The 13,078-nt window shown below is 40.6% G+C and overlaps 1 protein-coding gene and 1 pseudogene across 1 annotated transcript; both read left to right on the top strand.

The window, feature by feature from the left end:
* Nucleotides 1-507: 507 nt before the first annotated feature.
* LOC147500946 (uncharacterized) lies at nt 508-12,964 on the top strand. The gene is made up of 7 exons (XM_086605964.1): nt 508-752; nt 832-1,001; nt 11,352-11,428; nt 11,649-11,714; nt 11,937-12,011; nt 12,106-12,180; nt 12,275-12,964. The coding sequence occupies exons 1-7, from the start codon at nt 601-603 to the stop codon at nt 12,662-12,664; spliced, it is 1,005 nt and encodes a 334-aa protein (XP_086462090.1). The 5' UTR covers nt 508-600; the 3' UTR covers nt 12,665-12,964.
* On the top strand, nt 3,104-3,992 carry LOC147500947 (uncharacterized; annotated as a pseudogene).
* Nucleotides 12,965-13,078: the final 114 nt, after the last annotated feature.

The raw sequence follows: 13,078 nt of genomic DNA, 5'->3' as shown, positions 1-13,078 counted from the left end.
AAACATGGCCCAAAATATCGCCGAGATATCCGATATCTCGCCGATATATCTCTTGAATCGATTTTAAAATTGGTACACCGATATCGATATTTCCAATATATATCCACCCAATATTGAACCCCCTTTTTCCGATAATAGATATATCGAATTTCCGATTTAAAATGTAAAAGTTTATATCACGATATAATGGATATTTCGAGATAATCGATATATATCAGTTGACTTTTTGACCAATTGTTAATAACTTAATATTGAAATTTCCAAAATATCCGAGATATATCGACGAGATATATCGGTGAGATATCCGATATTTTAGAAACTTTGGACTGGTCACCAAAAAAACCGAGATCGGTTTTTGGGTACACCGATATATCAAATTTTGGGCCTTCAGTAGAACAGGCTTTTGGCAATAGATGTTTGTTGGGTATTAAGCATTATAGTGGTCTTTTTAGGCAGAATAGGCCTTTATCTTCGTTTATATTTGGCTAGATCAAAAAGAATTGGTAGTTTCCATATCTAATACGCAATTCGACTCCCATTCCACAATCCACAGTCTATAAAAGAACAGCCCCAACCACAGAAAAAAAAAAAAAAAACAAAATGGACCGAGACTGGGGATCGAAGCCGGGTGGTGGAGGCGCAGCCTCTGCACAAAACGAAGCCATTGACAGAAGAGAAAGGCTGAGAAGACTAGCCCTCGAAACCATTGATCTAGCTAAAGATCCATACTTTATGCGAAACCATCTCGGCAGGTAAAATAAAATTTAACTTTGACCCATTATTATTTATGTTAATTTTGTTTAATTGATTTGTGTTTGTGTTTGTGTGCAGTTACGAGTGTAAATTGTGTTTGACATTACATAATAATGAAGGGAATTATTTGGCACATACACAAGGGAAACGTCACCAGACTAATTTGGCTAAAAGAGCTGCTCGTGAAGCTAAAGAATCCCCGGCTTTACCTCAGCCACATAAGCGTAAAGTTAATCTTCGCAAATCAGGTTTGCCTTTATTTTTAACTAGTATTATTTTCTTTATTTTCAATATTATGCTTGGAATGCTAATTAATGTATAGCTTGAAAGTAAGGGTGGAATTTGAGCCGAGGGCTCGGAGCTCGGCTTGGGCTTGGCTCGTTTAAGCTCGGCTCGAGCTCACTCGTTTAACTATATGAGCCGAGCTCGGGCTCAATTTAAAGCTCGTGTAATTAGCGAGCCGAGCTTGAGCATTGTAAAGTTCGGCTTGTTTAGCTCGAATTCCACCCTTACTTGAAAGAAGTTTACTTGTGTACATTGAGAAAAGGAGAGTAGAAATATAGGTGTTATATTTTTTGGGTGAAAAGTAGTAAATGAATTGTTGGGAAATAGTCGTTTCGGGCCAAGCAGGTCAAAAACTAGAGTAGTCTTTTCCTTCGGTCATTGTATTAGATACGTAATATCATCCATCCAACTGTCATTAGAGATGAATTGCGGGGACGAAGGCCCTTAGGCCAGAGTCCATGGTATGTGTATCTTTTTTATAGTTGAGGGGGACAAGGCAGCTTACGGTGCTTCTGCGTCTGTTTCTGATTTTAGACCCATCTTTGGAAAATCATTCATTTCCTGGACCACCCACCGCCCTCCCTCTTTTCAACTGTTGTGAGCCTTCGGCGATTGAGAATATAGTATCAGGGCATATGGATGAGTCTGAATACGGGCCTTATGTTTCGCAAAACGAGTCCCTACTTGTACTCTATGTACTGACTGCCTGCTTGAAAGGGGCGTTAACTCAGTCCCTTTCTTTTTAGGCTTACTCCTTACTGCTTGAAGCCTAGAATCTACTTCTCTCATCTGCTTGAAGCCTCTCACTCGGTACCGACCTGTTATAGATCAGCCAAACTGTTCTTCTAGAACATCAGATGCTATGCATTGCATATACCTGAGACTTGAGACGATGCATTTGTTTAGTGTTAAATTTTTTTAAAACGAAGCTTGATGAAAATTGCCTGACATCTGGAATACAATTAAATGGTATTGTACTTGGAATACGGAATGTATGTCAACCATGGTAGTATGAATGTATGATACAGGAGAATGGTAGGCCCATCATAGAATTCAGACCAATAAGATAAAAGTAATTTGGGACCAAAAGAAAGGGATGGAACCACTAGTTTGATACTTTGATCATGTATGATGTACCAATAAGATACAAGAAAGATGGTGAATCCCACTATGTCTTCATTGTCAAGGAATATATCTAAGCTAAGAAAGTTGTAATGTTGATGTCAGCTAATATTATTTGATCCAGGTATATGTTTAGTCTATTTTACGAGTTATGATCGCACGTCTCTGTCTTCAAGTAAATGCATATTCTTTCGTTATTGCCGTCCATCTGTTGGGGAAACAAATAAAAATTTAGATTTTGTTGGTATATCGTGTTCGATCCAATTACCTGCTTTCCAAGTTGGCTATGAAGTGTTTATAAATGTAATGCATTTAGCACACTAATGGTTGCCCATTGCATTGGTAATCATATAATCTAATCTGGCTCATTTAATTTCTTTCAAATAAATAGCAGAAAAATTAGTTTAACACTTTAACTGGTTATAATGACTTCCAGGAAAATGACTGTATGACTTTGAATGAGGGGTTCAAGATTAGGAAACCTGAAAATGTTCATATCTTTTTAAAAACACAATTTAACTTACATATGGTCAATGACTCAATGTATAAAGGAACCAACAGAGAGGGAATTCTGTTTTAAAAGAAGGTTTAAGAATAAACACTTAAAAATGTCGATAATGTTATACACATCTTAAAGTTTACCTTTCATTTTTTTTTTATTTCAAATCCTATTCTTTGTGAAATAATACTCACATTGGACACGAATTTGGTTGTAATGGAATACAAGAAATATGTAGTTTACGACAACTATACTACTAGGTGGAATATTCAAACTAGCAAACGTTACAGTTAGTGGTTGAAACGTCTATTGGTAATTACATTATTTTATGATATCCATATTCACATTTTTTTCTCTTCATATTCATTTTTTCAAGGCCTGCTTCTTCCATATTTTATCACAACTTTGATTCACTGAAGTCAATCACACTTGCCTTGAAAACATGTTTTCATGGGTTATTTTCGTCGTCCTCAAGACTTATTCCATACTACCATTTCAGCTCTAAAATTCCAACATCCTTTATAGGCCTTCTTGACTCAATTTTCTGTAGTACGGTTCATTATTTGGACTTTTGAAGTGATATGGCTATCGATCTTTGGAGCAACATGGAGAATTCTAGCTTGGGAATTAGTCCCAGAATCTCATTTTCACATGATATTTGCCAAGCAGAAGTGGTTACAATAGAGCGACATCGTTCGATTCATTGCTTTTGGAATCAAATGATTTTGATTTTTGCATTAGTGAAAGTTTTGAACAAGATTCTTCTTGTGCTGAGGAGCTTTTTTCAGATGGCAAAATTCTTCCACTTGAAATAAAGAAACAAGTTCTTCCTCCTAAACCACCAACTCATCCTACTAGTAATGAGAATTCAAAGAAGGAAAGCTTGAAAGAAATCATGGAGCAGAGTTTTAAAACAGAGGAAAAACCTACTTCTTCTTCATCATCTACCAAGTCATTTTGGAGGTTTAAGAGAAGTAGTAGTTGTGGAAATGGATACAAGAGAAGCTTGATATGTTCTTTGCCACTATTATCGCGAAGTAATTCAACTGGCTCAGCGCCAACTCCAAAGCGAAGTTCATCATTGAAGGACAATCACAACAAGCATTTGCCTAAAACTCCTAGTTCAAATGGATATACAAAGTCTGCATTATCATCCTCTTCTAGTTATCCTTATTCGACGCCACAAAAGCCATCTCAGAAGAAGAATTATGGATCTTACAACAATGGTGTTCGAATTAGTCCTCTTCTCAATCCTTGCCTAGCCGCATCATACAATTGCACCACACTAGATCCTCCAATACACTTCAAATTTATGGAAATTAATGATTTCTAGATGATCTTGAATTAAAAATGAACAAAAAGGATGCAGAAAGCTGAACACAGACTAATTCAAACCACAGAGACTGATTATTGTATAAATGTGACCTCATCTTACCTCGTCAACCAGTGACTTTAACTTAGAAGCATTGTCTTCATGTGTATACTTGACTTTAACTCAGTCCCTTTCTTTTTAGGCTTACTCCTTACTGCCCCCCCGATCTCCTGAAGTTTCCCCAGAGAACCACTGAGGGTCCGAATCAATCCCACTGCTAATTTGATTGCTCGTCAGAAATCCCACTCCCGAAATAGGTGGGTTTGCTATGGGGAGGCAGGCCCGCTCAATCTTCTATAACCCATATTAGACATCCAATGCCTCTCACCGACCAGTGAAGATCCGCAGAGGAATGAAACTTATTGACCCAGGTATTGAGTATTAAGGGAGGAAGAGGAATCAAATGCTTGAGAAGGCAGGCTTTGAGCACCCATATTTCGACTTTCTACCCGATTCTAGGGATTCCAGACTTTAAAGGAGAGGATATCTAGCCACTTGAAAGGACATATCGGATTGGAGGGCAAGGTAGGAAGATAAATGCCAGATGAGGAATCTATGAAAGGGATTGAAATACCCGGTGAAGATTCCCCCGATTAACCCAGAGATGGGCGCCTAGAATCTACTTCTCTCATCTGCTTGAAGCCTCTCACTCGGTACTGACCTTAAGATGGAACTCTTGGGAGAGCTACTGCCTTCCATACTTTAATCGAATCCCAGATATCGATCGGTGCCTACCCTACAACCTCCTGGTCAGGTTCTTCTTTCTGGGTCTTTTCTGTACCTTGGTTAGCTTCCTATTCAGCCAGTATGCTTCTTTGCATACCTTCCCTCCCCAGTGCCTAGCCTCTTTCCGCAGCAGAGATAGTTGAATTAGATGTCATGTCAGTTCCTCTAGCAGACGATAAGGCCTTCTTCTCAAACCCCTTCTCTTCCTCAACAGGGCATTCTTTGCAGAACCCCTTCTTTCAATGTCTTGCCATTCTTCATGTGCAGCTCCTTCTGTGCATCTGATCTTTCTTGTCATAGTAGAAATCGATGAAGAGGGACAACTAGTTAGCTTTCAATTGGCATTGGCCTACTTACTTATTCACTTTTCGCCTAACGACTGCTACCTTTTTTTTCGATTGCTTTCATTCCTTTCTTTGTGTTATACCGTTCGTGCCCTACGACAAAAAAGGCCACTCACTCCCTTTAGAGTTGGTTTAACACTAATAAGGGGGCGTCAAATTGGGAGTGCTATCGTGATAATAAAATAAGATAAAGACTGCACATGAAGCTGTGGGACTTGAGCTAGTGGCATGATAAAATGGAAGATAACGCTTGAAAGCAAAGCGTAGAGGGGACGCTGTTGATGCAAGGAATCGCCTGTTAGAATGAGTCAATGAATCCTCTCTTGCAAGAGATGTGGAAGAGATTCTTTTTTTCATTAAGAAAGTGTTCCGTGACTGGCTTCTCTCTTTTGATTTTGGATTAATGCAGCTTGACTTCTTTATTTCTTCCACATAGGCGAGCTTCCTTGCTTTCATCCCTTGTGGCGAACTAGACTGATGATTGTGTATATAAGAAAGAATTATGTCTTCTTGTGTGATACAAGAAAGACCTCGATACTTACAAGATGGGTCCTTTTAGGTAATCGATTCATCGTCAGTCTCTTTATAGACTAGTAGTACAACTAGTGCAACTTCTCTTCTTTTTGTCTCCGGGTTACTGGATGCCATCGGGGTTGCTCTGACTCAGAGGGCCCTGAGACCCGCCGCACTCCAATAACGGATCCTTTTGTAGGTGAAGGGGCGTCCCCGGTCTCCCTTGACATTTCTTATGTTCTGTCTTGATGAGTGGGAGAGGTAGCCTAATTTTGATATCACTATTGGCACAGGCGGAGCAGGAAATTGCGATCCATAATCTAACCTAATCTCATGAATATCCTTTAGCCCATTATCTCCATATCTTACTAGTGTTAAGTCGCTGCTCACTTGACGCGTTTCCAATTTACCGTAGAATTATTTTTACTTTTTTATTCAAAATTGATACTTGTCTCTCGAGCCTGCGTCTAGGGGGCCCGAACGGTAGCTCATTCCCTGACCTATTTCTACGGGATCTTTAGTTTAATTATATCCGTAAAAGTTTGACGATTTCCTGAAAGAGGTCCTATCGCATTCTTTTTTTAAGGCTAGCGACACAGCTAGTTCTAGTAAAAAAATCTCTTCTTGTGCTGGCACCTTGGATGAAATCCTTGTTCTTTCAAGGGTTCCAGTTTCTTTGGTAGCTTTGGGCAAGGCAGTACTGGTACTCAGTCGATGTTGCTCTTGCCGCTGTTCGGCTGAAAGGGAAGGTTTACTTTTCCTTTCTGTGAAGTTTTTGTTCCAGGCCCCCTTCTTAGTCAATGGACTGATAGTTGAAGGGACGGGATCATGACTTTGACTTCTAGGTAAACCTGTAAGTGAAGGAAGGAACAGCTGTAAGTTAAGGTTTCAGTGGAGTTGAACCTGCACAAACCAGAGAAGGAACCGAAGAGAGCCAGTAACGGTACTGGGGCAGGAGGGATAGCATGAAATAATATTGCAGATAGCGGGTAGGCGCCACCTAAGAGAGCCGGCACTTTCGAAGAAAGTAGTTCAGTTTCGTACTCAAGTTCCAGCCAGTAGAAAGAGGTAGGTTCGTCAGTTTAGCCCGTTTTTTAAGGCTTAGGAAAGACCTCTGTTTTCCGGAAAAGACAGATGTCGGTTTCTTGGGAAGTCGCAGAACAGTTTCAGGGCAATTGGCTGAGAGAATACTTCCTTTCTTGCTTGGCGCTTCAGCTCTTGGGAGATCCGAATCCAATCAATCTATCCGTCAAGCTCTTTCAAGCTTTGAGTCTAATACTCCCGTTGTTGGCACTTTCGGCAGTAAAGTAAGTTCTTTTTGTATTTTTGATGCAGAGAAGAGGGTGGTCGATATTTAGTCCGTCGGTGATAGGCTAAGAGAAAGAGATTCCTCTTGCTTGGTAGAGGACTACCTCTGGGAATGAATGGGCATGACCTTTCGTATACTAGGATTGAAGAGCGGGGATAAATACTTGACAGACCTTGAAGGGTTAGCTAATCATTCCATTGATAACGCGGGCGGTGATTGATATAGGGGCAGTGTGCCGGTTCTCCGGATCATAGAGAGGGTCTTCCCATTAGTAAGGGATATACTTGCTTGGATGATGCACCTACCTCTATTACGGACGGATTCATAACCTACTACCATAGGCAGGAGTCTCTTGTATCACCAGACTTGAGGATTTGAGATAGATAGAAACGAGTCCAATCTATCTCAAACCTTCAGCTTGTTTGTAGTGGTTAATCGCCTCGTGTCCTTCTTCTTAAGTGAGGTTTCTTCCTTATTACTCGTGGGCACCAGTTCCTATGCTTGTTTATGCATACTCTACCTACTATTATTTTTAGGCTGCTCCTTTCTTGCTTTCTTTGCCTGGCTTGCTTGTTTGTGTTTAATAGCGAGTAATCTACTCTACCAGTCTACCTATTTCTATGCTTTTGAACTGGCTGGGGACTACTGGTTGGCAGGGTTGTCTCTATCTTATCACTGGGTTGGGAATGATACTATTTAACTCTGTCCTTTCCCGCCTAAGAACAAGGTAAGCAAGCAAGTAAAAACCCTAACACTGATGAGCTTGCTCTAATGAAACTACTAACACTCAGACTAGGGACAGGGACTCAGACCAGGTTGCCTAGAAGAAGGAGATTAGATTCTATTTAGTTAGTCGGGTCTTAACAAGGAGCGAATGGATCCACTATAATATCAAAGCCCGTGTATCCTTATAGAGTTCAATTTAGTGCTTATTACTGGTTGGGGTGGAACCTTGCTTAATAAGATAAGACTGTTCCTATGCTTTTAGTAGACTAAGACTGATCCTAATGAAAATATTAGCACTGCAAGGGTAGGAATATTAATAGTAAACTTTATTAATACTAATAAGACTTAAACTTATATATATACTGTAATAGTATAAAGAGGAAACTTTACAGCAAAGTACCCTTGCAACTAAGAAAGTAAGTAAAGTGATTGACTATGATTCGTACATCACTGGTACACAGGACCTTTGTTTGTGCTACCAAGGTGGCACAGGACAGGCATTCTCCTAATGCGAATCCATCGAAGCTGACTGGGCAGGAGACCTAGATGAGCGTAAGTCTACCCGGTTCAACTCTGCTGGATGCGAGGAGGGGTGAAAGGCATGGAAATACGGGAATTCAAGTCAATGATCAGCTGCTTTCCCCGAGGTTATCCCACCCAGGCGGTAGCATTGAACTACCATCCAAGGACCCCTCGAAATAAGGCTTAATCGAAGCATAACCCGCTCACGATTTGGCATAAGGCCAGCCCCGGATGAAAATAAGGCAGCTTGAAATGCCCGTCCGCCCCAGGTGATGGCAGATACCCATCTTCAGTCGAATCAAGGGACAGATAATATATTATGAGAGATAGGTCGCCAAGGGAGACACAAAATGAAATATCTATCCGGATGGATTATCGCTGAGGAAGGGAATGAAAGGAAGCGTGGAAATGCTGCCCGAGGATGAAAGCCCAGGAAGGGAGGTTCCGGTAGCTGTTCTAAGTGGTAATCGACTGATCCTGCTTTTGATCCGTTTGGTCGAAATGAGCATCTAAAGATTAGCAAAGCCCGATGTTTATTATCAATACAATAATTTATTGGCCGACCCCCTATCGTTTCCCCTGGCATTGATTTCCTCCAATGGATAACAGATTAACAGACAGATCTCCTATGGATAGGCTTTCCTTCTGTTTAGGCTCCCTCGCCATCCGTGATTGGAAGATGAGTTAGGAGAAGCCCTTTAATCACCTTTATAAATAAGTACGAACGAGTTGGCCTATTCTTTCCTGCTGTTGAAGAACCCTTTATTATATTAAAGGGCTCATGATCGGCCGGATACGAGACATCCAATGCCAGATAGCTTTCATCGGCGTTTATTTGACCGTCAATTCCCTCTAGTTAACCCTATCTGCCTTTCCTCCTGATGCCATCCACCTCTGTCTGGGAGATCTTCACTGGTCGAGCTACTTATCCTAGTTTATAGGTGCATCTTGAAGCAAGATGAGCCGTAATTCATACCTCTCTTCTTCCCCCAATCTGCTATGCTTGAACTCGGCGGATAATTGGGAGGTGGTACCGGGGGCATCAGTAATGAACTTCCCTCCTTGAATCAAATATCTTCCTCTTCTCATTTCGACTGGAGGCAGGAATGTGGGTTGTTTATGGGCCCTATCTCCCGGGTGAGCTTGACTTCCTGTCCTTGTTTGATCCGAGAGGCAACAAGCAAGGGATGAGCTCCCAAACGCCACAAAAGCCGTTGCTTCTTTCTTGGGTTGCTTGCATTGGTTATGGAACTGGACAACCTCATTCGCCGATGCTTTGAATAGCGTAGCCGCACCCGAACAATAATAGGATCTGGGCCTAATACCTTGCTATTGTTCGCCTGAAACAACTGTATGTAGTAGAGATAGAGGTACTTTTTTTGAAAGGCTATCAACGATATAATGATATATACATATAGTGAGTGTCGATTGCAGGGTGTAGCTGTATTTGGGTTTTACGAGAAAGAACCCCAAGTCTTTCAAGTAGTTAACCAAACACAAGTAAGTAGTTGGTCAGTCCTTCCTCCGCGCCTCCCGTTCATTCTTCTGCATTTCATCATGTTTGTTGTGTTGTTCGGTTCATAGGTCCTAAGTCTTTCTCCTCCCTCTCCTTAAGTTAAGAAAAAGAAGAGCTGGATTGAACGAACATTGTAAGAACCACCAACCATGTCTATTTTTATCTTTTGAACAAAGAGGCAAACGCCTGAATAATCCTAATTTTTTATTCTTTTTTTTTTCTTCGGGATGCCCTGTTTTAGCAACCTGTTTTAGCAACAGGAAGTGACCTTGCCTTGCTTGAAGGGTATCTGAGTCTCCCTCGTCAGGATGCGGGCTGGGTGGAATTTGTTCGAGATAGACTCGCAACAAGTCCACCGGAGGAATTGAATGCTAGAATCCACTCATTTCTCAATATTGAATTATGTGGAAAAACTAAGGAAAAGATTTATGGAATCTTTCGTTCCATTTATTATACTCAGGGGGATCTCGCGCCGGTACCTCCAACCGTCATCGATTCCAGTGTAAAGTATCTCTTATTGACATATATGGGATTCCTTTCCTCCATATTCATTTTCTGCTTATTGCGGGATTCCATCCATTTTCATTTTCCGGATACACAGGCACAAGCAAAGATAACCTAAGCCAGGAGCACTTACTCAAGACAGTTAATAAGACTTTCTGACAGCTTCATTCCCTATCTTCAATCCAGCAATTCACTAAACATTACAGATAGAGATATAGAAAGTGTCAAGTCAAGCATCAAACTAACGGGGGGAAATTTCCTTAGGACAATCCAACAAAACCAGTTACATTGACATTCTCTTTCCTTAAATTGCATTTTACACCTTCTAACAGACACGAAACAGATGAAAATTCGTTTTTATTAGAAGTTGGACCAATAATGCATATTTAGGGCTCCCCGGAAGAAGAATAGCCCCGCTCTCTAGCCGACTGATCCCGTTGATCATATAACTGGGAGGGAACGTGTCACATTAGAGGTGAACGATCAGAGGTGTCCTCTAATCACCACGATGAGGCTGGTCCCTCTTTTCGTAGACTCAGCTATTCATATTCATGCTGAAATTCATGCGGGCTCTTCTTTCTTTGCTAACCCTATTCTTGAAGGTATTATAGGCAGTAGCCCGGGCATTCCGTACATCGCTGCCGTCCTTCGTGACTGCAGGAAGTCGATGGTTGGATACACCAAGACCGGGGCCCCCAAAGCTAATGGTCTCCAACTCCGTCCTAGGCCTCCTTCTAGTCCGACTTCCTAGGTGGTAGCATGTCAGGATATGAAGCGATATAGGTGTTATACTGTTTTTTGGTGAAAAGTAGTAAATGAATTGTTGGGAAATAGTGTGTATGATTAAATGTTGAGAATAGTTATTTACCTGCTATGGGACTGCGATAATACGAGTCCCCTTGTATTTGAATGTGTTTTGGAAATAGAGATCCTACCACCCTTCTGACATTTCCCCCTCTTCCTTGAGAATAAGCTAGGCTTAGTTGTACAACATTTGACATACAATTTTCTGTGACGAGAATGAGATTATAGGTCATAATTCCTAGTGCAAGAAATTTGGTCAGCATAAGTAGGTGTCTACTTGTAACCCTTGTGTGGTTCATGAATGAACCTTTATTTGTATCCATGACATAATCTTGACTTCTTTCTTTCACTTGCAGTCAAAATTGGGCGGCCTGGCTACCGGGTAACTAAACAATTTGATCCAGAGACAAAGCAGCGGTCTCTTCTCTTCCAGGTGTTTATCTTTTTTCTTTAATTATTTAGGTCTTCAGAACTCTTATGTTGATATCTTTTATTTGATCAGTAGGGTTTACTATTATTATTATAGATTGTTGTTTACCTTTTTCATTTTCTTGTTTTAAACTCTTTGCATTTAGCTGTTGCTTGCCTCTGTTACTAGTTGGTTGTATAAGGTTAGTAGGAACTAACTTGCTGTTACCTTGAGTTATGTGCAGATTGAGTATCCTGAAATTGAAGATCTTACAAAGCCAAGACACAGATTTATGTCATCTTATGAGCAGGTATATGCTATACCTTTTTTTTTTAAAGTAAAAAAATAAAAATTATGATATCAATCCTTGTTGTTCTCTTTTATTTCCTTTTCCCTTTGGTCTTTTTTGTCTACTTTTAATTGACGGTGCATTGCTGTTCTGACCATTCTTGCATGTGTGCTAAGCACCTTACTGGAAGTACTGTCACAATTTGAATCTAACAAACTTGTGTTTTTTTCTCTTTGGTGCCAGAGGATTGAATCATGTGATAAAAGGTATCAGTATCTTCTGTTTGCAGCAGATCCGTATGAGATAATTGCTTTTAAGGTATGTTGATGCTGCAGTATTTTTGTCTTTCAGATTTCGTTGTTTGTTATTTATTGTTGTGTTCTATTTTTACCTTTTGTTTCTTCACAAGCAGGTTCCTAGCATAGAGATTGACAAGTCATCATCGAAGTTGTTCACTCATTGGGATCCAGATTCGAAGATGTTCACGGTTTGTCTTGGAATTTCTTTATGTTTTACCTGTATGACTTCTAAATGAATTTACATTGATAAAAATCTAATGTCCATGTGTGATGAATGTGCAGTTGCAGTTGCACTTCAAGGTTAAGCCACCAGAGGCAAAACCTGCTCCAGTTGCGAATGGAACAGAAGCTCCTGGTGTTTTCTCAAAGCCACTGCCACCACCTCCTCCTCCAACTTCACAAGGTGCTCCTCTTGCAAATCCTACTAGAGGCCCACCACCTGGATCTGTGCCACCGCCTCCTATGCATACAGGAAATGGGCCTAGACCTATGCCACCTGGTGGAAGTCTTCCAGTCCCACCTCCACCTCCAGTTGGGAGTGGTACAATGGCAAATTTCACTCCAGGTACTCAAGTTAGGCCACCGCCAATGATGCCACAAGGTTTCCCAGGGCAACAAATTCCAGGTCAAGGAGTTCGTCCGCCCCCCCAAACATGGGACAACAACTACTGAGCTGAGATAGCCTGTTTAACAATGTTTGAAGATTCATGGCTTGTTTACATTACATAGTCTCGCCGGAGTTATGAAGCCTGAAGACTTGGGGCCTCTGCACTGTACTGTATTGTACTGTACTCAATCATAACACTATTTTGAACCAATGGTTTAAAAGTACTTTTGAGTTCAGTTTTCTGCCTTGTTGAATGAACTGAATTTTCACTTGATTACATATGTCTTCGGCAACTTTTGACTACATATGTCTTCGGCAAATGTGAAATTATGTAATGTGATTTATCTTCAATTGTTTGTTTCAAATGTTTGGTTGGTTCAAGATCATTACTACTCACGTTGTCGAGTTTCTGTCGTCAAGTATAATTACATCCTAATTACTAATTTTTTTTGTTTCGGATTGATATATCTCAGCCGTAT

The sequence above is a fragment of the Coptis chinensis genome, chromosome 4, assembly GCF_015680905.1.
Source record: "Coptis chinensis isolate HL-2020 chromosome 4, ASM1568090v1, whole genome shotgun sequence".
Taxonomy (NCBI): domain Eukaryota; kingdom Viridiplantae; phylum Streptophyta; class Magnoliopsida; order Ranunculales; family Ranunculaceae; genus Coptis; species Coptis chinensis.
The sequence above is the reverse complement of the archived record's forward strand: the minus strand, read 5'-3'. Positions and strand labels throughout refer to the sequence as shown.